Source organism: Colobus angolensis, unplaced genomic scaffold (genome assembly GCF_000951035.1).
Source record: "Colobus angolensis palliatus isolate OR3802 unplaced genomic scaffold, Cang.pa_1.0 Scaffold293, whole genome shotgun sequence".
In the NCBI taxonomy this organism is placed as follows: Eukaryota; Metazoa; Chordata; class Mammalia; order Primates; family Cercopithecidae; genus Colobus; species Colobus angolensis.
Window position 1 is genome coordinate 1,094,712 of NW_012116188.1, and position 24,512 is coordinate 1,119,223.

Consider the following 24,512-nt stretch of genomic DNA (forward strand, 5'->3'; position numbering starts at 1 on the left):
CGAGTTAACAATACTCTCTAGCAGCATATAATCCTAAATGATACGTAATATCCAAACCCAAAAAGGAACTTCCTCAAACACATTAGAATCCAGTCAATATTCAAAGAGTTCTGACTATATGATTCAACATTTTCAGTTTTAAATTTTATTTGGTATAACTCCTTAACATGATGCTTTCACATTTACATTAAAAACCCAAAGGCCAACCAATAAGGGTCTTCTGAAGTAAAACTCTCTCTATACGCTTCTTGAATTCCTCCATTGATAGCAACATTAATGATATTGAAAGAATTACAACAGAGGCTGGGTGCGGTGGCTCACACCTATAATCCCAGCACTCTGGGAGGCCGAGGTGGGCGGATCACAAGGTCAGGAGATCGAGAATCCTGGCTAACACCGTGAAACCCCATCTCTACTAACAATATAAAAAATTAGCCAGGTGTAGTGGCAGGCACCTGTAGTCCCTGCTACTTGGGAGGCTGAGAGGCAGGAGAATGACGTGAACCCAGAAGGTGGAGGGTGCAGTGAGCCGAGACCACATCACTGCACTCCAGCCTGGGCGGCAGAGCGAGACTCCGTCTCAAAAAAAAAGAAAAGGGCTTTTCAACTTAAACCTATCAAAATTCCAATGAAATTTTTAACATACACACACAAAAAATTCGCAAGTTTGTATGGAACATAAAAAGACCACAAACAGCTAAGCATTTTGAGAAAGAACAAAGCTGGAGGTATCACAATTCTTGATTTAAAACTGTCTTACAAAGCTACGGTAATAATAAAAAGAAGTATGATTCTGGCACAAAAACAGAAACACACAACAATGCAACAGAACAGAATGCCAAAATCCATGCTTCCACGGTCAACTAATCTGACAACAATACACAATGAGAAATGGAAATGGAAAGTCTCTTCAAAAAACGCTGCTGGGAAAACTGGATATCCGCATGCAGAAGAATGAAATTGGATCCTTGTCATACACCATATACAATCAGTAACTCAAAATGAATAACAACTGAAAATATAAGGTCCAAGACTGTAGAACTCCCACAAGAAAACATAGGGGACGAAACAGCTCTTTGACTTTGGTCTTGGCAATTACTTTTTGAATATTACACCAAAGGTACAGGCAACAAAAGCAAAAATACGTGTGACTATATCACACTAAAAAGCTTCTTTCGCCAAAAAAGAAAAAAATCAACAAAACGAAAAGACAACCTATGAAACAGTAGAAAATATTTGCAAACCATGTATCTGATAAAGGGTTAAGTATCCAAAATCTATAAGGAACTCACCAGCTTGATGGCAACAACAACAAAAAAATTTAATGGGCAAAAAAATTCAATCTACCATTTTTAAAACATACAAATGGTTGACAAGTGTATTAAAAAGTGCTCAGCATCACTAATCATCAGAGAAATGCAAATCAAATTGCAATGATCTATTAGCTCACACCTCTTAGGATGGCTATTATGGAAAAAACAAAAGATAAGTGTTGGTGAGGGTGCAGAAGAGGGAACCTTTGTACACTATTGGTGGGAGTAATGGAAATCAGCATAGAGGCTTCTTTAAAAACTAATAATAGAACTACCGTATGATCCAGCATACCTACAACTGGATATATATCCGAAGGAAAGGAAATCAGTATCTCAAAGAGAGATGCTCAGTATCTGATCAGTGTTCTCATCCTCCACCATCTCCCAGGTGATGTCTAATCACCCTGGCAAATATTCAGCAGGAATCCTGCTCGGCTGGTGTCTTAGTTTTCTGTCGCTATAACTGAATACCAGATTGTGTAATTTATAAAGAAGTTCATTTAGTTCATGGTTCTGGAAGCTGGAAAGTTGTATAGCATGGTGCCAGTCATCACATGACGAGAGGTCAAGTGCACACAAACTCAGGTCTCTTTTCCTCTTCTTACAAAGCCACCAATGCCATCATGGGGGCCCTATCCTGGTGACTTATCTAATCTTATTTCCCAAAGGCCCAACCTCCAAATACCATCAACATATGAATCTGGGAATTAAGTTTCCAACAAATAAAAATTTAAGGAACACACTCAAACCATAGCAGTTGGTTTAGCCAAATCCCCCCTTACCACTGTATGTTTCCTCTTAGTAATTTTCCATCCACTGACTCCTACACTATTCCTTGGCTATGAATTCCCACTTGCTCATGATGCATTCAGAGTTGAGCCCAACACTCCCACCAACTCCAAGACCTGGTTGCAGTTCTTATATCTACTGCAATCGTCCCGAAAAAAAAAAATCTTCCTTACTGTGCTTTAAACAAGTGTCACTGAGTAATATATTCTCTAACATAAGGCAGGAATGTGCCTGGAATGCTCAAGGAACTACAATGTTCATATGACTAAGTAAACCTAAGTGAAAAGCATAACTCAGAGACATGAAGCTGGAGAGGTAAGGGGGCTAGGCGGGAGCAACAAGGCGTAGGGTCTCGTGAGCCACTTGCAAGGACATCTGAGAGGGTTTTGAGCAGAAGAGTAACTTGAGCTCATTCCTACATAAAGATACTGAAGAGTAGAAGGTTGGAAAGCAGAAAGACCGGTTAAGAAGGAAGCTCAAGATTATTGGCCTGGCAATTGGGAAACTGTAGTTTCTATTTAACAAAATGCAGAAGACCTGAGAAAAGCAGGTTTGGGAAGGGAAAACACACAATTCCGTTTCAGACACTAAAATACTATCATCATAAACTATTATATGTGACAACAGATGTGCTAAGTAACTTAGACTGGGGGTTGAGAGGATAGAGGAAGTAACTTTTAAGTTGAGGCCTGAAAAATAAGGAATTAACTAGGCAAAAGGAGCTGATGAAGCGAGAAAGAAAAAGCATGTGTGAGGTACCTAAGATAAGTCAGAACTCTTACCGTCTTCAAAGAACATCTTAAACAAAAGAGCAAAGGGGGGGGTGGAAAAGTAGAAAGACATAGGAGTTGACCACTGCGATGTCTGTGCTTTAAGGGCGATGAGAAGACAATAAAAGATTTTTACAAAAAGAACAAGCAAATGTGCTTTTCCTAAAACATGATTCTGACTGCAATGTAGAGAAAGAACTGGGAGGGAATGGTGGGGTAGTATGACTCTTAACTCAGGGTAAGAGACAATCATGGCCTAAGCTATAAAAAGCGGACAAATTCACGAGCTATTTGTGGATATTGAGGATAAGGGAGAACAATGAGCTAAGCAAAGTAAAGGAAACCAAAATACAAAAATGAACTTAAGTTAGTACAACTCCTAAGTTTTATTAAACCTCAGTAGTTCCTTCCATTCCACAGCAACAGAAGCAAACAACTTTATACATATTTACTGATTCTAGATATCTGCATTTTGAAAAAATCCATTTTCACAAAAAATAAATCACATTTAGTTACAGTCATATCTCAGTATCCACAGGAGACTGGTTCTAAGATGCTCCCGCTGATATCAAATTCCAGATGCTCAATTTCCTTATATGAAATAGTGTAGTATTTGCATATAACCTATGCACATCCTGTGTACTTAAAATCACCTCTGAGGCTGGGTGCAGTGGTTTATGCCTACAAATTCTAGCACTGTGGAAGGCAGAGGTAGACTGATCACTTAAGGTCAGGAGTTCGAGACCAACCTGGCCAACATGGTGAAACCCCATCTCTTACAAAAATTACAAAAATTAGCCAGGCGTGATGGTGTGCACCTGTAGTCCCAGCAACTTGGGAGACAGAGGCAGGAGAATTGCCTGAACCTGGGAGGTGGAGGCTGCAGTAAGCCAAAATAGTGCCACTGCACTCCAGCATGGTTAACAGAGCAAGACTATGCCTCAAAAGAAAAAAAGAAATCTCTAGAATACTTATGATACCTATTACAATGTAAACAGTTCTTATACCCTAATTCCTTAGGGAATAAGAAAGAAGTCTGTACATGTTCAGTAAAGACACAACCACCCTTTTATTCCCCAAATATTTTCTATCTGTGGTTGGGGAAACCACAGATGTGGAATCTATGGATATAGAAGGCTGACTGTATTAATATTTACACTCTACCTTATATACCTTAACCTTAAAACTTTAACTTAAAACAGTAACTCTTCCCTCAATCTTACATAGCACTATAAAACCATATAATGCCCTTGTTCCTCCACACCATAAGTATCTTGAGGAAAAAAGAAAAAATCATACATTCAAAATACAAATACACAAGAATTTCTGAAATATGAAATTTTAAATTAAAAAAATTAAACCCACCAGAAATAAAAATTGTATTTGCCCAGTGTATTAAGTTTAAAACGCTTAGTATCTACTATTTCAAGAGTTAAAATGAGTATTTCCTGACTTAAGCAGAAAATGAATACTGTATCCAGCAGCAGAAAATGAACACTGTATCTGGTGGGCAACTTAAGATTTACTAAATTGAAAGCTGCATTAACAAGGTCACAAAGTAAATTACTTTTTACATAAACAAAAATTACTTGTAGACAAATAGTACATACAGTACATACAACAAAAACTATAAAGGATTTCTGTTTATAATAGTTGTGAAAATTTTCAATCTTATTTCTCAATTTAAACCTAATAAATCCAGAGGTAACTATTTTCCTGTTCTATCATTCTCTAAATACTGATGAAAATATTAAATGAACACTGGGGAAAATATTCCATTCGTTTCCACACACACAAATGAAGCCATAAACACTACCTCTGGCAGAGAAAGTTACCATGGGCTGGCAGGACACAGAACAATTATCTGAAAGCAGAAGTTAAAGTACAAAACTCAAAAGGCTCTCCTGTACAGGTCTCAAATCATTTATTCTGAAAAGGACCTTGGAGATTATCAAATTCAATCTTGTTCTTTACCCAAGGAAGACCAAAAAAAAACCAAAAAAAAAAAATAGCAGCCAAGTGGTTTTAAGATTTGCTCATTGTCAAAACACTAAAAACCAAAATAAAAATGACAACATCCAGATCACAAGACTGTTCTAAAACCTTTTTTCTCACTTCAATTCTTGTTACCGAGTTAACAATACTCTCTAGCAGCATATAATCCTAAATGATACGTAATATCCAAACCCAAAAAGGAACTTCCTCAAACACATTAGAATCCAGTCAATATTCAAAGAGTTCTGACTATATGATTCAACATTTTCAGTTTTAAATTTTATTTGGTATAACTCCTTAACATGATGCTTTCACATTTACATTAAAAACCCAAAGGCCAACCAATAAGGGTCTTCTGAAGTAAAACTCTCTCTATACGCTTCTTGAATTCCTCCATTGATAGCAACATTAATGATATTGAAAGAATTACAACAGAGGCTGGGTGCGGTGGCTCACACCTATAATCCCAGCACTCTGGGAGGCCGAGGTGGGCGGATCACAAGGTCAGGAGATCGAGAATCCTGGCTAACACCGTGAAACCCCATCTCTACTAACAATATAAAAAATTAGCCAGGTGTAGTGGCAGGCACCTGTAGTCCCTGCTACTTGGGAGGCTGAGAGGCAGGAGAATGACGTGAACCCAGAAGGTGGAGGGTGCAGTGAGCCGAGACCACATCACTGCACTCCAGCCTGGGCGACAGAGCAAGACTGTCTCAAAAAAAAATAATAATAAAATTACAACAAAAAGAAGGGGTAGTATCTAATGTCATAAGGAAGAAACAGGGCTAACAAAGCAAAATATAAAGTACCACTCTGACCAACAAGCCTGATTTTAACCACCTGATTCTGATCAATTTTGAGTCTAGGCAGAAGGAAAGCCATAATGATACACCACTGCAGCATCCACAAAATTAATGTTTTTTAAAGTCAGAAGACGGCTTTTCAAAAAACCACACATATACCTAAGAATAAATACTAAGAGGAAAAAAAAACTGAAAAGTAACAAATAATGTGCTGATTTTTGAAAAGTAAACATTATTACAATACACATACAAGGGCTGGACGTGGTGGCTCAAGCCTGTAATCCCAGCACTTTGGGAGGCCGAGGCGGGTGGATCACAAGGTTAGAAGATAGAGACCATGCTGGCTAACACGGCGAAACCCCGTCTCTACTAAAAATACAAAAAAATTAGCCGGGCGTGGTGGCGGGTGCCTGTAGTCCCAGCTACTCTGGAGGCTGAAGCAGGAAAAGGCGTGATCTGGGAGGCGGAGCTTGCAGTGAGCTGAGATCGCACCACTGCACTCCAGCCTGGGTGACAGAGCGAGAGTCCATCTCAAAATATATATATATATATATATATACACAAATATTAGTTGGGTGTCATGGCGCACGCCTGTAATCCCAGTTCCTAGGGAGGCCTTGAGGCAGGAGAATCACTTGAACCCGGAAGGCAAAGGTTGCAGTGAGCAGAGATCGTGCCACTGCACTCCAGCCTGGGCAACAGAGCGAGACTCCATCTCAGAGAAAACACACAAACACACACACACACACACACACACACACACACACAGAGACAGAGAGAGAGAGAGACAGGAAACATCAAAGCGTTTAACTTGTTTAAAATGACATCAATTCTCAAAACATTGTTTCTGAAAAACAATTTCAGATCCTACATGATTCGCTCCAATATCTTAAGCTAATTCTTTAATCATTGGGGATAGGTTTATTAAAAACAGTAATTCAGTGAAAATAACAGTAAATAAAAGGCAAGCTGGTTTATATTGTTTCAAATCAAAAATAAGATGGGAACGAAGAGAAACCAAGACTGATCTGTTATGTGGCCCCTGGCTTTTCCACAAGATGTGAATTCAACCCCAAAAAGACTTTACAACTGAGCCACTGCTGGATTGTAATAGCTATATGCTTTCAATAGGTTTACCTGTAAAAGTCATAGTTTTACTGTCAAAATGCACAAGCTCAAGAGCTAAAGCATGCCCATGTAATAGCTGCATTCTTTTTTTTCCCTGATACAAAGTGATGAAAGTCACTTTACATCACTATAGTCACGTTAGGAATAAAATCACAACATCATCAATCACCAGTTCAAAACAATTAGCCATTCTTAAGGATACAGGAAATAGAGCACTACATCTGAGAAGTTTTAGGGATGTACAAGTAGCTTCACAAAGCTTAATATTCGAATACAGACCACCACTAACACCACCCCAAAATATCCCCATTATTCTACCTAATTTACTACAAAGAAAAACCATAAAAATCTCCTATTGAGATATGAATTTAAGAGGGTTTGAGAAACGATTCGGGGAAGGAACAATAAAATTAGTAGAGTCTGAACTGCAAAATTTAAAATGTCACTTCAGTATTCAAATCACATACAGCTTTCTATAGGATTACACTAATGCAACAGACACTAGTCTAACCAGCAGTGCTACTTAAGGGATTGATAATGGTTTGGAATTAGCATATCAATTATGTACACAATTTTTAAGTTTACATGCTTATCGCTTACACACATTTTCCTGAAAGCCTGAATAGACTATTTGCTTCCTTCACAAATAATACAAAAGCAACTTCAATTCAAACACTACAGGAATTCTGTAGTAGTAAATTCTTACGATTTTACTGTTAAATGCACTTAAAAAAGAAACTTTCAGGGACACCAGTTCTCTGAAAGTTACTGCCACTCACCTGTTTCTTAATATGTCAAATGATACATAAGACATTTAACATTTACTGAGCACGTATATATACACCACCCCCCCCCCACACACACACACACACACAAATCGCTGCCTACTAGAAGCTCACAGTGTAGCAGGCAAACAACGTATGTAAATAATTACAAATCTCTACAAAAGAGCTATAATAAAGATAGGCTCAAGGAAGGCTTCATAAAATAAAGTGAGACGTTGAAGGAGTAAGGTTTGGCAAAGGAAAAAACAGTAAGGTAGGAGTGGAGAGAGGACAGTTTTGGCTATGAAAACATACAATGGGACAACAGCATAAAAAAAAATGTCTAGGACTGGGTAAGTGCTTTTACATGACTAGATTATAGACAAGGCACAGAGTGGCTGAGAAAAGAGTAATGTGGACTTTGGGTAATGGTGGCTCATGAAAAACTTTTTTTTTTTTTGAGACTAAGTCTTGCACTATCGCCCAGGCTGGAGTGCAGTGAGTGGCATGATCTCTGCTCACTGCAACCTCCACCTCCCAGGTTCAAGCGCTTCTCCTGCCTCATCAGTCTCCCAAGTAGCTGGGATTACAGGTGCCAGCCACCACACCCAGATTAACTTTTCGTATTTTTAGTAGAGATGGAGTTTCAACCATGTTTGGCCTGGCTGATCTTGAACTCCTGACCTCGTGGATCTGCCCGCCTCGCCCCCCAAACTGCTGGGACTACAGGTGTGAGACACTGTGCCCGGCCATAACTTAAACTCTTTAAACTTCAAGTTATATTTACACAAGCCAAAAACCTAGTCTGAGATGCTAACTTTCTGGCATGGACATAACAGTTCTTTTCATTTCAGTAGCCTCTTATGTACGTAAGAAAATGCATCTGATAAGTATATGTGGAAGTGGAGAGAAAAACTCGTATTTGGACAACTGTCATCAATACAACATAATTAAGACCTCTAAAATTCAGGCTTTCAGGGTTAATGAAAGGAATATGTTTAAATTTGTAGTTAATTTTTACTCAGCTTTGGGTAAGGAATGAGACAACAGGTCTGTAAACAAGATATTGCAGTATTTTAAAACAGGGCAATGAGTTCTGGAAGTTGCCCCTAAAAGAAAGAATTAAGGACAACTTCCCAGGCATTAATCAGGACAGGAAATAGTCAAGTTAGAAAAAGATTTAGGAAGATTATCTATAGAACATCAGGTGGTGGCTGTCTAACAAGCAAAAGAGATATGTAGGCCTGGAAATCAAAGGAGTAACAGAAGCATGAGATACCCACAGCTACACCCAGGTAGGGTCTGAAAACTGAGAAAGCAGCAAAGACACAACACCTCAGCAAACAGTAAATTTTCAGTAGCAGTGCTCAAGAATGAGATTAAAACAGCAGTACAGAAAGGAAAGCCAACACCATAAAAAATCAAAAAGTTGGCTGGATGCGGTGGCTCACAGCTATAATCCCAGCACTTTGGGAGGCTGAGGCAGGATGATCATTTAAAGCCAGGAGCTCAAGACTAGCCTGGGTAACATGGCAAAACTCCGTCTCTATAAAAAATGCAAAAATTAGCCAAGAGTGGCGGCATGCGCCTGTAGGCTCAACTACCTGGGAGGCTGTGGCAGGAGGATCACTCGAGCTCAGGAGTTTTTTTGAGATGGAGTGAACCATGATCATAGCAGTGCACTCCAGCCTGGGTGACAGGATGAGATTCTGCCTCAAAAACAAAACAAAACCAAAAAAAAAAACTACAAAAATTGAGTTTCTTAGCTGCCCTAGCCACATTTCAAATGTTCAATATACACGTGGCTGGTGGCTACCACACTGGACAGCTCAGACAGCAAACATTTTCAACCACATATTCTATTTGATAGAGTTGACCTAGTCTTGCATTCCTAAATATAAATAGACAACTATAAACAGCAAGCATCTGAGAAACCCAGTAAGATGGATATGATGCACTAAACTCAAACCAGAAAAAAATATATTTAACATGAAAAAAACTAAAAACCCAAATTCTCAAGAGTATTTCTAGTAAATCAGTCATAAAATCACAAAAAAGCGATGAGAAATTAAAAGCACAGCACCCAAAATAAAACTTGGAATAGGTGGATGAAATGAACACAGCTTTAAATATCAGGGAGTTGAAAGAAGATGCCAAGGGATTCTCCCCAGAGTCCAGTGTACACTTAAATATTATCTTACTACCGTACTCACTAATTTACAAGGCAAGACAGAAAGAGAATAGAACCAAAAAACATCTAACAGGAGTTCCAAAAGGAGAAAAGTTAGAAACAAGTAAAAAAGAAGAAAAAAAGAGTGTGGCAGATGACTCTCCAACGGATAGTGTCAGACAAAAAGGCACTAAGCATTCAGGGTATTGTCCAGGGTCTTTAGAAAATTAAAATGTTGGCCAGGAGTGGTGGCTCACTCCTGTAATCCCAGCACTTTGGGAGGCCGAGGCAGCTGGATCACCTGAGGTACAGAGTTTGAGACCAGCCTGGCTAACACGGTAAAACCCCGTTTCTACTAAAAATACAAAAAATTAGCCAGGTGTGGTGGCATGCGCCTGTAATCCCAGCTACTTGGGAGGCTGAGGCAGGAGAAATCGCTTGAACCCGGGAGGCGGAGCTTGCAGTGAGCCAAGATTGTGCCATTGCACTCCAGTTTGGGCAACAAGAGCGAAACTCTCTCTCGAAAAAAAAAGAAAGAAAAAATATAATTAAAAAAATAAAACGCACTAATTAGAAGTAATGAAAAAAGGCCTACATTTACAAAGTGAGATTTGTGAAGTTTCAGATCCAAGCATAAAGAACGAAAAACTAAACTTTCAACCTGTGTGGTAGAGTAAATTAGGAGTCATACATCCCAGTGGGTACCTATGAAAAAGAACTAGGTTTGATATCAGCTTTCACGTTTCTAACACTGAACGGTAATCAGCATTTTAGAAATATCTTCAGGAAAAACAAATATTCAAGGATAAATGATTTTTTAATATAGCCAAAAGATAACTGAATTCAGATCTGAAAACAAAATGAAGACATTTCCCAATATGCAAAGTCTTAGATTACAATTCACAAAAAAAGTTGTAAGTCTTTTTTTTTTCTTTTTTTGAGATGGAGTCTCACTCTTGTTGTCCAGGCTGGAGTGCAGTGGCATGATCCAGGCTCACTGCATCCTCCCGCCTCCTGGGCTCAAGTGATTCTCCTACCTCAGCCTCCCAAATAGCTGGGCGCATGCCACCACACCCAGCTAACTTTTGTATTTTTAGTAGAGACGAGGTTTCACCATGTTGGCCAGGCTGATCTCTAACTCTTGACCTCAGGTGATCCGCCCACTTTGCCCTCCCAAAGTGCTGGGATTACAGGAGTGAGCCACCGCACCTGGCCAAAAGCCCTAAGTCTTTAAGCAAACATATGTAACAGACAAAGCAAAATTTTTAGTGCTTTTAAAAATGAGAAATGAAATCAACTATGCTAGAAAATTATCCCATCTGTCAGAAAACCCTAAATCAAATAAAGATACAAAAGACATACTACATAATTATTCATTACATAATTAAAAAGCTTGATCTACTGACAGAGAGCTTTGTACCCAACAGGAAATACATTATTTTCAAATATCCAAAAAATACCGACAAAGTATCCAGAGATAGTAACAATCCTAGTTCCAAAAAGCCAAGAAAATTAGAAACAGAAAGCCTAACAGTCATTTACAAAACTGACTCATTTAGATTTTTAAAATACACTTCTTAATAGATCTGGGTTTAAAAAGAAAAAAAGACAAATCAAAACTGAAATTACATTTAGGCTTGAATAAAAAATGAGATATGACTCTTCAACTTTCCATGCAATATGAACAAAGCAGCAAAGTTTACAAAATTTACATGTTTAAATAAATAAAATTGGTCAAACTCAAAGGGGAGTTTAATGGTCTAAGTACTTCATTCTATTTTTCCAAAATAATTAACACTGGCATTTATTTAACAGCTATATAAAAAAGGAACTCTCATAACTATGCAAAAATAAAAAATTATTTTCGTTTTAGGAAGTAGTACTTTCGGACTTAATTATTATTTTAAAAAAATCAAAGTATCATAACTGCGATTCAGGTTATCTGTGCGTATCATATGAAATATGAATGCTTAGAAGACTGTCAAGGACCCAGCATGCAGCAGAACAGAAACCAGCCCCAATAACCACAGAAAAGGCTGAAGGCAGCAGAGAACAGTACTTCTAGCAGCCTGTCACTCTGTCCCCCAACTTCTCCAGCTTTCTTCCGTTACAATGAATCTTTTCACAATCAACAGGCACACCATTCTATGAAGTTAGAACACATTACTAAATGCAGAAATATTTTATCATGATCCTCTCTTCATCCTAACCAAAGCATTCCCAGGATATCATAATTCACTAGTATTTCTTTTTCAGCTACCAGAAAAGATTAGTTCTATGAATATAGAACAGGTCAGAACCTTTCGGAAGATGCCAATAGTAGTAGGTCATGCTCTTTTGGCACACTTTCATACAAAGTCAGAAGTAATTAAAGCCTACACAGAAAGACTAGCACTATCTAAATATATCAACCACACACATTCTAATTTTCCTTTAAGATACAAATACTCCTAAGGGTAAACTTCAAGAAATCTTTTGTTAACACCTAAGGTCGGCCTAAGTCTACTTTACTAACTTGGGGAAAGGCTATTTTTCAAACTGAGATAAAAGCTAAATGAAATTTACCACTGACGTGTCTCAGGATGGCTTTATGCTAGAGACGAGGGGTTATGGTGGAAATGTAGTACCTAAGTACGTATTATGTATTATCTAAAGTAACACCAGTGGCTCCAGATACTACCCAATATAATATATCTCACTGGCCTGTCCAATTAGAAACTTCTCTACTGCTAGGCATTAGATGCCCTTGCCACAGGATATTATTAAGTTAGCTATTTAATAGCAATCACTTACAAATCCTATCTGTGAATCTAGGACTACAGAGAATTCTTTGAAACAAGAACACATTACACGATTTGCCAAATAACCACTCTAATAATCAGATTAATGATAAAACTCACATTCCTTAATGTCCGATTCAGAGTTCCTCTTCCCTTCTGTGTACTCCCTAAATCTGCATTTATAAATATTTAAATTAACCCAGTGTTTATTTTAAAATTGTTTTCTTTTCTTTTTCTTTTTTTAGACCGAGTTTTGCTTTTGTTACCCAGGGTGCAACGAAATGGCGTGATCTCAGCTCACCACAACCTCCGCCTCACGGGTTCAAGCAATTCTCCTGCCTCAGCCTCCCGAGTAGCTGGGATTACAGGCATGCACCACCATGCCTGGCTAATTTTGTATTTTTAGTAGAGATGAGGGTTCTCCATGTTGGTCAGGATAGTCTCTCCCAACCTCAGGTGATCCGCCTACCTCAGCCTCCCAAAGTGCCAGGATTACAGGCATGAGCCACCGCGCCCAGCATAAAAATTCAGTTTTCTAGGCTCCATCAACTATTGCTTTGATTCTGGGTAATGAGGATGGAGTCAAGGAAGCTATAACTTTAAAAGCTTCTCAAGGGAGCCTAATAAGCAGCCTAATTTGGGAACCATTACTCTAAACTTGCACTGCTTTTTTTTTTTTTTTGAGACAGAGTCTCACTCTGTCACCCAGGCTGGAGTGCAGTGGTGCAATCCCAGGTTCAAGCGATTCTCCCGTCTCAGCTCCTCGAGTAGCTGGGATTATCGGTATGCTCCACCGGGCCCCAGCTAATTTTTGTATTTTTAGTAGACACAGGCTTTTACCATGTTGCCCAGGCTGGTCTCCAACTCCTGAGCTCAGGTGATCTGCCCACCTTGGCCTCCCAAAGTGCTGGCATTTCAGGCATGAGTCACTGTGCCTGGCCGTTTTCTGTTTTTTAACCCTTACATCTATCCCCAAAAATCTCTGAACCACAAAGTCCTGGAGACGGGCAAGTTCCAAGTTAGAATGTTCCCACAGCCCACATTCATGTAGGTCTCATTTGGCAAAGTGTCCAGCATGTTTCCTCCTAACTCTAAACAAAGCAAGCAGCAACAGCTTTAGAAGAAGCTACAGGTTGCTAATCTGACACTAAATTTAATCACAGGAGTAACAGCAAGCCTAATCTACTCTGTCACAGTCTGGGCACTGAGGTAAATGCTTTAGAAGTGTTAGATACACACAATCTCATTTAACCCCGCAAGAATCATACAGGGATGGACACAAACACTCAGAAATGAAGTAGCATGTTAGGTCACTTAGCTATGAGTGCTGAACCAAAACACAAACCTAACTGAAAAATGATTTTCCTAATTAGCTAGAAGTATAAAGTAGGTATCAATATTCCCTAAGCGTCAAATGAAAACTACTTCTAGTCAGTCCTCTAAGATTGAGAGTCAACACCAAGAATTTGTTTAATCCACTATGCAAATATTAATACAAGCTTAAAAAAAGGGAACACAATGTGAAACAATTTTACCAAAAAATCTGGAAAGAAGCTGGACTCAGTGGCTCACGCCTGTAATCCCAGCACTTTGGGAGGCTGAGGCAAATGGATCACATGAGGCCAAGAGTTTCAGACTAGCCTGGCCAACATGACAAAACCCCATCTCTACTAAAAATACAAAAATTAGCTGGGTGCGGCGGTGTGCACCTGTAATCTCAGCTATTTGGGTGGCAAGAAAATCACTTGACCTGCGGAGGTGAGCTTGCAGTGAGCCGAGATTGAGCCGCTGCACTCCAGCCTGGGTTGACAGAGAGAGACCCAGCCTAAAACAACAACTACAACAACAACAAAAAAAACAAAACAAAGAAAACCAATTCTGGAAAGATTACAGAATACATAGTTCAAGGACTCATTAACTCCAATCTTGCTTTGCATAAATATGGCATTTCAGAAGTCAAGCATACAAAAAACTTTCTTTAGAGAAATAAAAATATGTGTAAAAGTCAGACAGGCCAACAGGGCGATCACATTCCTCAGAACTGCATTGTCCAAGTCAACAACCACCACTCACATGTGGCAATTAAACACATGAAATGTGGCTTGTCCAAACTGAAATGTGCTGTAAATATTAAACAGACACTGGATTTCAAAGATCTTATACAAAAAAGGGAATATAAAGTATGTCATTAATAGTTTTTAAGGTATCAATTACATGTTAAAATATTTTTTATGTATCAGCTCAAATATACTAAAATTGATTCATTTTTACTTTTTTTTAAGCAAAGCTACTAGAGAAGTACACATACAGTTTGCATTTGTGGCTAACATATTTACACTGGACAGTGCTGCTATAGAACCCTGTTACTCGAGTGAAGCATAGGCATCACCCGAGACCTTGTTAAAAGGCAGATCTTTGGAACCCACCCCAGAATTACTGACTATGGTATCTCCAGGTGCTTAGTATACACATTTAAGTTTGAGGAACACTAATCCAAAATACTGTAATTTCATTCCCTTAAATTATAACAATCCAAATTTTTTTTATCTATCCATTTAGTGAAATGCTATGAAGTTTCAGGCACCATTCTAGGTCACAGGAATACAAGGTGGTTAAAACATTAAAACTCACTTCCTCTTCTGGTGGAGCTTATATTCCACAGAAGGCAGGCAAACAAAAACCAAAATACAGTCAGCTCTGCTATAACATTTATTTCCAAATACACAAATTTGTTTGAAAGCTGATATATCAGAAAACAGCAAATTTCCCACCCATGTGTATTTTCACCTGTGAGAAACACTAGTTCCATCAAGCTGCACAGGAATTCGCAAGGCACAGATACACACAGCTCAAACATCTAATAGCTATCTTAGATCATCATGAATTATGAGTCAGGTCCATCCCACATTTGATGTTACAAGTTTTTGTTTCATAGCAGGTATCTTCCATCCATCACTTCACAGTAATTCATGAGCTGCAACCCTTCCAATGAGTGGCCACTTCCACAGGAAGTCAGATTTTGGTCAAGGTAAAGTGCCATTTATTGCGGTGCTGAAGTATTCCTTAACTATTTTATATATATAAAATTAAGTTACAATTTTTATTAGGTTCTTATCTTTTTAAAATATGTCACTGACAATGTTTTTGGTTACTGTGCTCCTAACCCCTTTTTCCCCATAAATTGGTCTGGTGCAATTTTGCACAGCACAGTGACCTTCAGGAATGCCCATGTCATATTATAGTACAATGACTATACGTAAATCATAACAGGTCACCTTCATACAAGGAAGGAACAAGCAGGGGCAAGGAAAGACAATGATGAGAATGACTGTTTCAGGGTGTTCAGCAAGGGCAGAGAAGACCCTGTGAGAGGGCAACACCTAAGCAGAGAACACATTATTGAAGTGAGTGAGCACAGTAGGAGAAACATAAAGGTGCATAATATGCAGAACACCCGAGACAGGAACAAACTTCTGACTGCAGGGCCAGTATGGAGAGAGTAGCACAAACAAGAAGATAGCAGAAGAAGCTGAAAAAATACCCAGACACCAGATTACACAGGATCTATTATAAGTCTTGCTAAGAAATAAGGAGTCACTGGAGGGCTGTGAGCTTGAGAGAGATGTGAGGTGACTGGCATTTTAACTGGATCACTCTGGCTACTGTGCGGGGAAACAATTATATAAAGCAAAATGAACTCAGGAACACGAGGGGGCTCTTGCAGAACTGAAGCTGAGAAAAGCTGGTAGCCAGAACTAAAATGATAAAGTAGTGAGAATTAGTCAAACTTGGAGTATAATTTGAAGGCAGAGATAAAATTTTATGTGAAGAGACTTCCAGTTTCAACAACAGTAGGCTAAATAATTTATAATTTCATCAGTACAACAGGAATAATACTGATCAGCCTATTTCAAAGAGCTACTTTAGAGTCAGATGAGAAACAGTATAGAAACCCTTTGAAAATTATAAAGCATCGTACAAATCCTGAAAAGGACTGTTCATAGAATATATTTACAAGCGGCCGGGCGCGGTGGGCTCAAGCCTGTAATCCCAGCACTTTGGGAGGCCGAGACGGGCAGATCACGAGGTCAGGAGATCAAGACCATCCTGGCTAACACAGTGAAACCCCGTCTCTACTAAAAAATACAAAAAACTAGCTGGGCGAGGTGGTGGGCGCCTGTAGTCCCAGCTACTCGGGAGGCTGAGGCAGGAGAATGGCGTGAACCCGGGAGGCGGAGCTTGCAGTGAGCTGAGATCCGGCCACTGCACTCCAGCCCGGGCGACAGAGCGAGACTCCGTCTCAAAAAAAAAAAAAAAGAATATATTTACAAGACCCAAATAACTGGTTTTGTCAGGAGGTGGAGGTCGCATTGAGGTGAGACTGAGATCGTGCCACTGCATTCCAGTCTGGGTACAAAGTGAGACTCTGTCTCAAAACACACACACAAACTGGTTTTGTATGATTAAATTGACAACGAGTTATATCTAATGCCTGGTATAGCAACCCAAATACCCAGCTGATTTCCATCTTCACTCTTTCCAGCATCATTTAACAAAATGATGCACTATCCCCCGCCCCGAAACAATTCTGCACAACAGAATAAGGTAACAGATGCTTAATAGAGACAAATTAAAATAAATTTCCTGTGAATTACAGACCAAAACCCTAAGTATGTTACACCAAAAATTGTAAATACTTCTTGCACAACTAGAAAACAGTTCAATTAAGAACTGTCTTAAAGGATCTAAGGATCTAAGTGAACTCATTCCAAAATATTCTTATGATTGTAAAATAGAAATACCATTAAATCATAAACAATACATAATAACCATCTCTCTAAAAATATAAAAAATGTTAAAATGTGATGATGAGAAGCCGTAAGACAAATGACTTGGTGCTGGTGTTCAAATTTAAAAATTTATATGCACAGATGCTTACATCACACTGTTTTCTAAAATTAAAAAAACTGCTGAAGAGTTGGAACACTAAGACTGCTACTCCTTCAGTCTTACTCCATTTCTCTTAAAACAGAGTATGTTTCCTGTGTTTTCTAAATTGACCAATGGAAATCCAGTGCAAACATTTCTGCGTAGTATTATCTTATTACTGAGAATAAATCAATGAAAAAAGGTCATGTGTCACTATTTTTACTAGACAAAAAATACTTAACATTAGTCAGTAGTATTAAAATCCAAACATTAGTATATTAGATTACATACAATATTTCCACTTTGTAAACAAGTCTTTAGATATGAGGGATTAAGAGAAAATGGACTTTTCCTAGTGAAATTTGTGTCATGCTTCCATGTCAAAACTTATTTTTGGAAATAAAACACTAATGTTGACAACTGGGCCTAGAACTACACAAATACATTTTATCAGCGTACTATAATTTGGCACGTTGTAACCACTGAGGGAAGATGGATGAAGATATTAGGAGGATAAAAGCGAAAATACCTTCAAACTAATTCATGCCATGGTAACCACCACCAAATAAGCTTTCAATACAAAAGTGTTTCATCTCTGACAATGTACAAAAGTTACCAAAGTTAGAGAACTAGTTTCTAGACGCAGCTGTCGCTATCTCTTCAATTTTATTAAATTTTCCCTCATTTGTAAAACTGTGAAATAAGGATACTATCTGTTGTCTTCCAATGTCAACATGAATATCAAAAGCAACTGTTAATTTCTATAGTACTTTCTATACATTTCTAATGTAATTTCTAACATTACTAATGCAAAGCATACTTCAAAGTCATCTAAATAAGGAAAAGACCATGTTGTTCAACTGCCAGTCTATTATTCAATGTAAAAGACTCAAACTTCACTAATTATATTTTTTAAAAAAAGACAAATTATCGCCAAATAATCCCTACTAACTCCTTCAAAATGTTAACAGTAACTTTTGTTTGAAAGTTAGGGAGATGAAAATACATTTCCAAATTTTTCCAAAGATATAGCTAAATGACAAGATAAAAAACTTCACTACGGGCCAGGCGTGGTGGCTCACGCCTGTAATCCTAGCACTTTTGGAGGCCGAGGTAGACAGATCACTTGAGGCCAGCAGTTTGAGACCAGCCTGGAAAACATGGTGAAACCGTTTCTACCAAAAATACAAAAATTAGCCTGGCATGATGGCGCATGTTTGTAATCCCAGCTACTTGGGACATTAAGGCAGAAGCATCGTTTGAACCCAGGAGTCAGAGGGCGCAGCCAGCCGGCACCACTGCACTCCAGCCTGAACGACTCTTGTCTCCAAAAAAAAAACCAAAAAAAACCCTAACGACTGTACCTTAAGGTTTTTGCTTTTGGTTAAACAAAAGATTGTATGTTTATAGACAGAACACAGGCTATATAACCGTAACTAATTTCACAAAAAAACCTTTTAATTATACTCTCATATAACCTCTCCTAAATTTACAATACACACTATTTCCTTTAATAAATCCTAAAGGATAAAATCTCTAACTCTTTATACACGTTATGTTACAGCAAGTCTTATTTTAACTAATAAGGTTTTTGGGAGTAAAAACTCTCATAATCCCCGATTTCTCATTTTTTATAGTATACCTGAAAGTCCTTTCATACATTACTTCCAAACGAGCATTTTTCAATGAAATTCAAGATGCTAAGAAATCTAGTAACTACTGAAAAATGCTGTGATGCCAATAAAGCCCAATCCTAAGGAAAACAAACACTTTACAAGTTCCACATTTGTTTAACTTGCTTTGTAAAATACAAGTTACAAATCACAGCACATAAGTTATTAGTAAAGAATATCATTAAATCTTAAAATAAAAAAATAAGAAATTTGTAGTTCAATGAATATATTCTAGTAAGTAACTTGCTGTAACCTTAAGTTTTATGCTTAGAGCTTAGATAATCGAACTCACTTGCATTTGATTTTTGGTAATGGTCTTGAACTTATATACATTAATTCTTTTTTCTTTCTTTTTTTAAAAGAGACGGGTCTCACTCTATCAACCCAGGAGAGAGAGTGGTGGCACAACCACAGCTCACTGTTAACCTCAAACTCCTGGGCTCAAGCAATTATCCCACTTCAGTCTCCCAAGGAACTGGGATTACAGGCACTAGGACTACAGGCAGGCATCACCACACCAAGCCAATTAAAAAAAAATTTTTTTTTTTTTTTAGTAGAGACAGGGTCTTGCTATGTTGCCAAGGCTAGTCTCAAACTCCTGGCTTCAAAGGACCCTCCCATCTCAACCTCCCAAGCAACCAGGATTACAGAGATGAAGCAGTGCCTGGCTGCTTTTTTTTTTTTTTGAAGACAGGGTCTCAATCGGTCTCCCACGCTGCAGTGCAGTGACACAATCTCAGCTCACTGCAACCTCCACCTCCTGGGTTCAAGTGATTCTCCTGCCTCAGTCTCCCTAGTAGCTGAGATTACAGGCACTCGTCACTGTGCCCAGCTGATTTTCATATCTGTAGTAGAGACAGGGTTTCACCATGTTGACCAGGCTGGTCTCAAAACCTGACCTCAGGTGATCTGCCCACCTCAGCCCCCCAAAGTGCTGAGATTACAGGCGTGAGCCAGTGAACCCACCTGAATTCATTTTTGGATAAAAATCCAAAGTAGTTGATAATGTCTGCAATAAAAATCATACATACACACTTTTAACAAGTTAGTGCCAAACACATCATTAGCAATAAAAGAAAAAATAAAACACCAAAAATCAAATTATGACTAAATATCTCAGTATTAAATGAGGAAAAATCACCATTTTACATTTTTTAAAGACAGTATTAATATCAAAGATTTACTCTCAATTTCAGAATGGAGATATATCTCATATTATTATTCCCATATAATATAAAGGAATATGGCAGCCGGGTCTGTTAGAGATGGTAGAGACAGGAATGGAACTGCAGTATTAGCTGGAAGACTCCAGAAGACAACAAGCAGCTAGAAAGAAAATCAGAAAGTGGGGCCTAACTTAGCAAGCGATTAGATCAGAAAAACATCAAGTTTCTTGCAAATGAAGCTAAAGAAACATCAGGAAAGATGCAAACTTTTAAACACGAAAAGTTAAGAAGTACCTGGAGTTCACACAGGCAGAAAAATGAAAAAAACAAAGTGAAGAAAATATAGGTACAGAAAAAGTGGCTAAGAGTCAAAAGCATTTAAGAATAGCTTCAAGGCCAGGATCACATCTTGACTCCCAGGAGTATTACACAAATGTTGGCACACAGTAAATGCCCCAGGTTTGCTGAATGAATAAGCAACAGAATGTTCTTGGGATTACTTCACCTGTAAAAGAATTGGCTGAGCAAGGTTTGCTGGAAATGATTGAAAGCATTTATAAAGTAAGTTTCTTTGAATGAAAACTGACTTCTTGCATTTGGGAATATACTGGATCACAGTCACTAAAATAAGAGCCAACCTGGAAGAAGATGAGGTGTCATATCCTATTTTGTTACAATCACCAAATTTTTCAAAATACAGTACAGCATAGTACCACCAATACCTCCTCTCCAAGAGCTAACATTTGAAATGAAATCTGCTATAGAAGAGTGGTTGATAGTACCATCTCGGGCTTTATATAACACTATGGAAAACATACCCACAAAACTGATAACTCTAAAAGTTTAATTTTGCACCCCAATAACTTGTAACATTTTAATAATCAAATACACCTGCTACTACTGTTACAGACAAAAACGTGGTTTATCTGCATAAATCGCACTAAGCTATAACTACATTCAATAGAGAACTACTTTCTTCTCATCCAAATTATTCAAACCCAGTGCAATCTTCTGACCAGTATTAATTTTCTCAAACCAGTAATTATGTAGAGGAAAACAGTGTTTCTCAATATACAATCACAATGAATAAAGCTGATTTCTATCATAGGAGGACAAAAGGGACCAGAAGTTGCAAGGTATTTTTTTTTTTTTTTTAAAGTAAGCAAAATATTGACGAATTAGTTGCCAATAGGGGCAAAAAGTCACACGATACTTTACTGAGTTTTCTTGGAACCTTTTAATATTGTAAATCTACTTAAGATATATTATCTAAGTTGAGCAACATGTTACAGTAGGAAAGAATATAGACATCTTTACTAAAATTGCTTTGTTCCTTAATGCATGCTTTTGACATGAAATGTAATTCTGGCAAATTTAGGGCAAATTAAGTCTGAAAATAGTTACTGAGAATTGGTTTTGTTTACTTATTCTTGGCCTGCTACAACAAAGAGCTTGAGGCAAACTTACAATTGAAGATAGATGACTGTGCAAAAGAAATCAGACTAACTTTTAAAAAGAGTATTTCAATGAACCAGGTATCAAAATCACATCACCGAAACTGGAGAATACTGAAAATAAAATGTTTACAACAAAAAGCAAGAATGTATCCTCTAAGTAATGAATAATTTTTAAAATCTGGGTACTATCCTGAAAAAACATACTGAGTTTTTAAATTCGTAATTTATCATCGTAATTAGAAAACAGATTTGAACACCTTAAAAAGTAACAAACTGAAGCAACAATAAGGATTTCAAAATAAACTGAAATCTTTGTAAGTCCAAGGTTCCTTTCTTGGATAAACATCCTGCATTTTCCCATCCTTAACAAAGCATGTTTTAAACTATATTCATAAATGCCTTCCCTTGTTATCAGACACTAAAGTCCACTTTTTTTTTGTAATGGAGTCTCACTCTGTCACCCAGGCTGGAGTGCAGTGGCACCTTCTCAGGCTCACTGCAATCTCCACCAACCAGGTTCAAGTGATTCCCCTGCCTCAGCCTCCTGAGTAGCTGGGACTACAGGCGCCTGCCACCACCACCACCATGCCCAACTAACTTTTGTTTCTAATAAGAGACAGGTTTTCATCTGTTGGCCAGGCTGGTCTCAAACTCCTGACCTCAAGTAATCTGCCTGCCTTGGCCTCCCAAGTACTGAGATTACAGGCATGAGCCACTGCACTCGGCCTTAGAGTCCACTTTTTAGATGCTCACATCAGCATCTTATTTCTACAGTAACTTGTTCCGAGTAAAAAAAAAAAAAAAAAAAAAAATTGATAGGATTAAAACATTTTAATGACATAACCGAACAGTAACTTTTTCAAGCTAGAAATACTCTGCCACCTATTGTTTTATATAGAGCTATTATTAAACATATATGTCAAAGTTTCAACAAGAAAGATACTCACCACCATCCCTCTCTCTAACTCTGTGAGTATGAACATTTTTGGCCTTACTGTGACCTGTGCTGTCACTGTATTTGTTTTCAGGACTATCAGATCTCCGCAACATTTTATTTGGTGGTGAAGGATCTGCGGCGTCTCGCATCTTTTCATGTCTGTGATCACCGCTACTGGGGTGACTCTTCGATGAATACTTAAGTGCCTGTAAAACATCACCCCCCCAAAAAAAGAGAGAAAGAATTGAAACCTTAAACTCCCTAAACTAATTTAAACATAAATTTTGGTGTATTATCATGAAATTTCATGAACTTACTAAAATTTCCACTTTCTGCTTTACTCTTTAAAGTTTCTCAGACAAAAAACCTAATGCTTAAGTGTTACAATAAGACTCCTGCTACAAATCATAATACTAAACATTAAAAAAGAAAAAAATACTCCATTATCTTATAAATAAATAAAACCACCTTGGCACACTGATTCTGAAAAAAAAGAAATTTGGCTGGGAATATTTAAAATCATTTTTTGACAGTCAAAAGAAAGCTAGAAATTCAGTACTACTATAATCAATTTCTGCTCTACAGCTGATATACACAAGCACATGTATAAATAAGGACATGCATATTTCTGCAAACCTACAAAAAAAAAAAAATCCACACACTGGTTTCTCCAATTCTTTGATTCAAATAAGGCATTTCAGACCTAACTTCCTTACTCTCACATGTGTGGGAAACAATTTTAAGGTATAAAAATATTGACCAAAATAAACCAATGTGAGTACTATTTCTAACCAAGCATAACACACTCAAAATAATGGTTTAGCTCTATTCTAACACATATCTTAGGACAACCATGATGTACTAGTCTGTTGCAATGTGTAATTAGCTATGCTTTGGAGGACAGATTCACTAAGGTTTAATTTTTGACATATCCAATGTTTTACACATCAGAGGACGGTGTTTTCAAATTCAGCTGTATAACACAACTATCAGGTAGAAACCTATTCTCTGGGCCTTTAAGACGTAGGAAGTGTTTCTGTAGTTATCTGATGGTTAACAATCATTTATGAGGTTTGCCTCCTGAAAACTGGGGCCACGTCTATCATAATCCTTAGAACTTTACACGCAACGACTGCAGTAACAAAAAAGAACCCACCTACCTAGAACCACCTACATCAGAATGACTATCCAAGTACCCAAAGACCTCAATTCTTACAGAAACAAAAGCACACATCTTTTACTTGTAACGCAATGAAGTATACCAAAAATATTAAAAAGGAAAAGAGGACAATACTCTAAAACCGACTTAAAAGTTTTAAGTCATTTAGCTATTTATCCCAAGTCCTTCACTTAATTTTAGTATCTTTACATTAACTTTCAGTTCCCTCAACACAATAAATAAATAAATATGCCTCGGAAGTCACCTATCATCTCATCCCATCGATTCCTTCACCCGCAAATAATCCAGTCAGGTCTTTCTGGCTGCAAATGATTCTTTTTTCCTAAATCAGCGAACTCCCTCCAGTCACCTGTCAAAATAAGTCACTAAACCTTGCTGGAGAGCACTAATGGAACCAAACCTCGAATTTTAAGGGGACCCGAGGTGCTAGTTTCGGATGTGTTGCACCGAAGGGCCTGTATCGACTTCTGAGGCCTGCGCTCGAGTAGCAGTCCCTCCCTTCCCCCTCCGGCCCCTTCCAATCCCTCCACCCCGGCCTCGGCTGGTACCTGGTAAGGCTGCGAGTCCCCCCTCCGGTCGTGACAGCTGAAAAACAGGAAGAGAAGACAGCGACATAAGACACGGCGGGGGTGGGGGGGCCGGGGAGGAAGAAAACGGG

The 24,512-nt window shown here is 38.2% G+C and overlaps 1 protein-coding gene across 1 annotated transcript in view; it reads right to left on the reverse strand.

Annotated features, from left to right (window-relative positions):
* Positions 1-24,512, reverse strand: part of WAC (WW domain containing adaptor with coiled-coil) — a 92,981-nt gene that overhangs the window by 67,207 nt on the left and 1,262 nt on the right. Inside the window, exons 2-3 of the mRNA XM_011949214.1 lie at positions 24,403-24,439; positions 22,685-22,880 (exon numbers count right to left, since the gene is read on the reverse strand). Of these exons, the coding sequence (XP_011804604.1) occupies positions 22,685-22,823 (139 nt within the window). The 5' untranslated portion in view covers positions 22,824-22,880; positions 24,403-24,439. The remainder of the gene's footprint in view (positions 1-22,684; positions 22,881-24,402; positions 24,440-24,512) is intronic.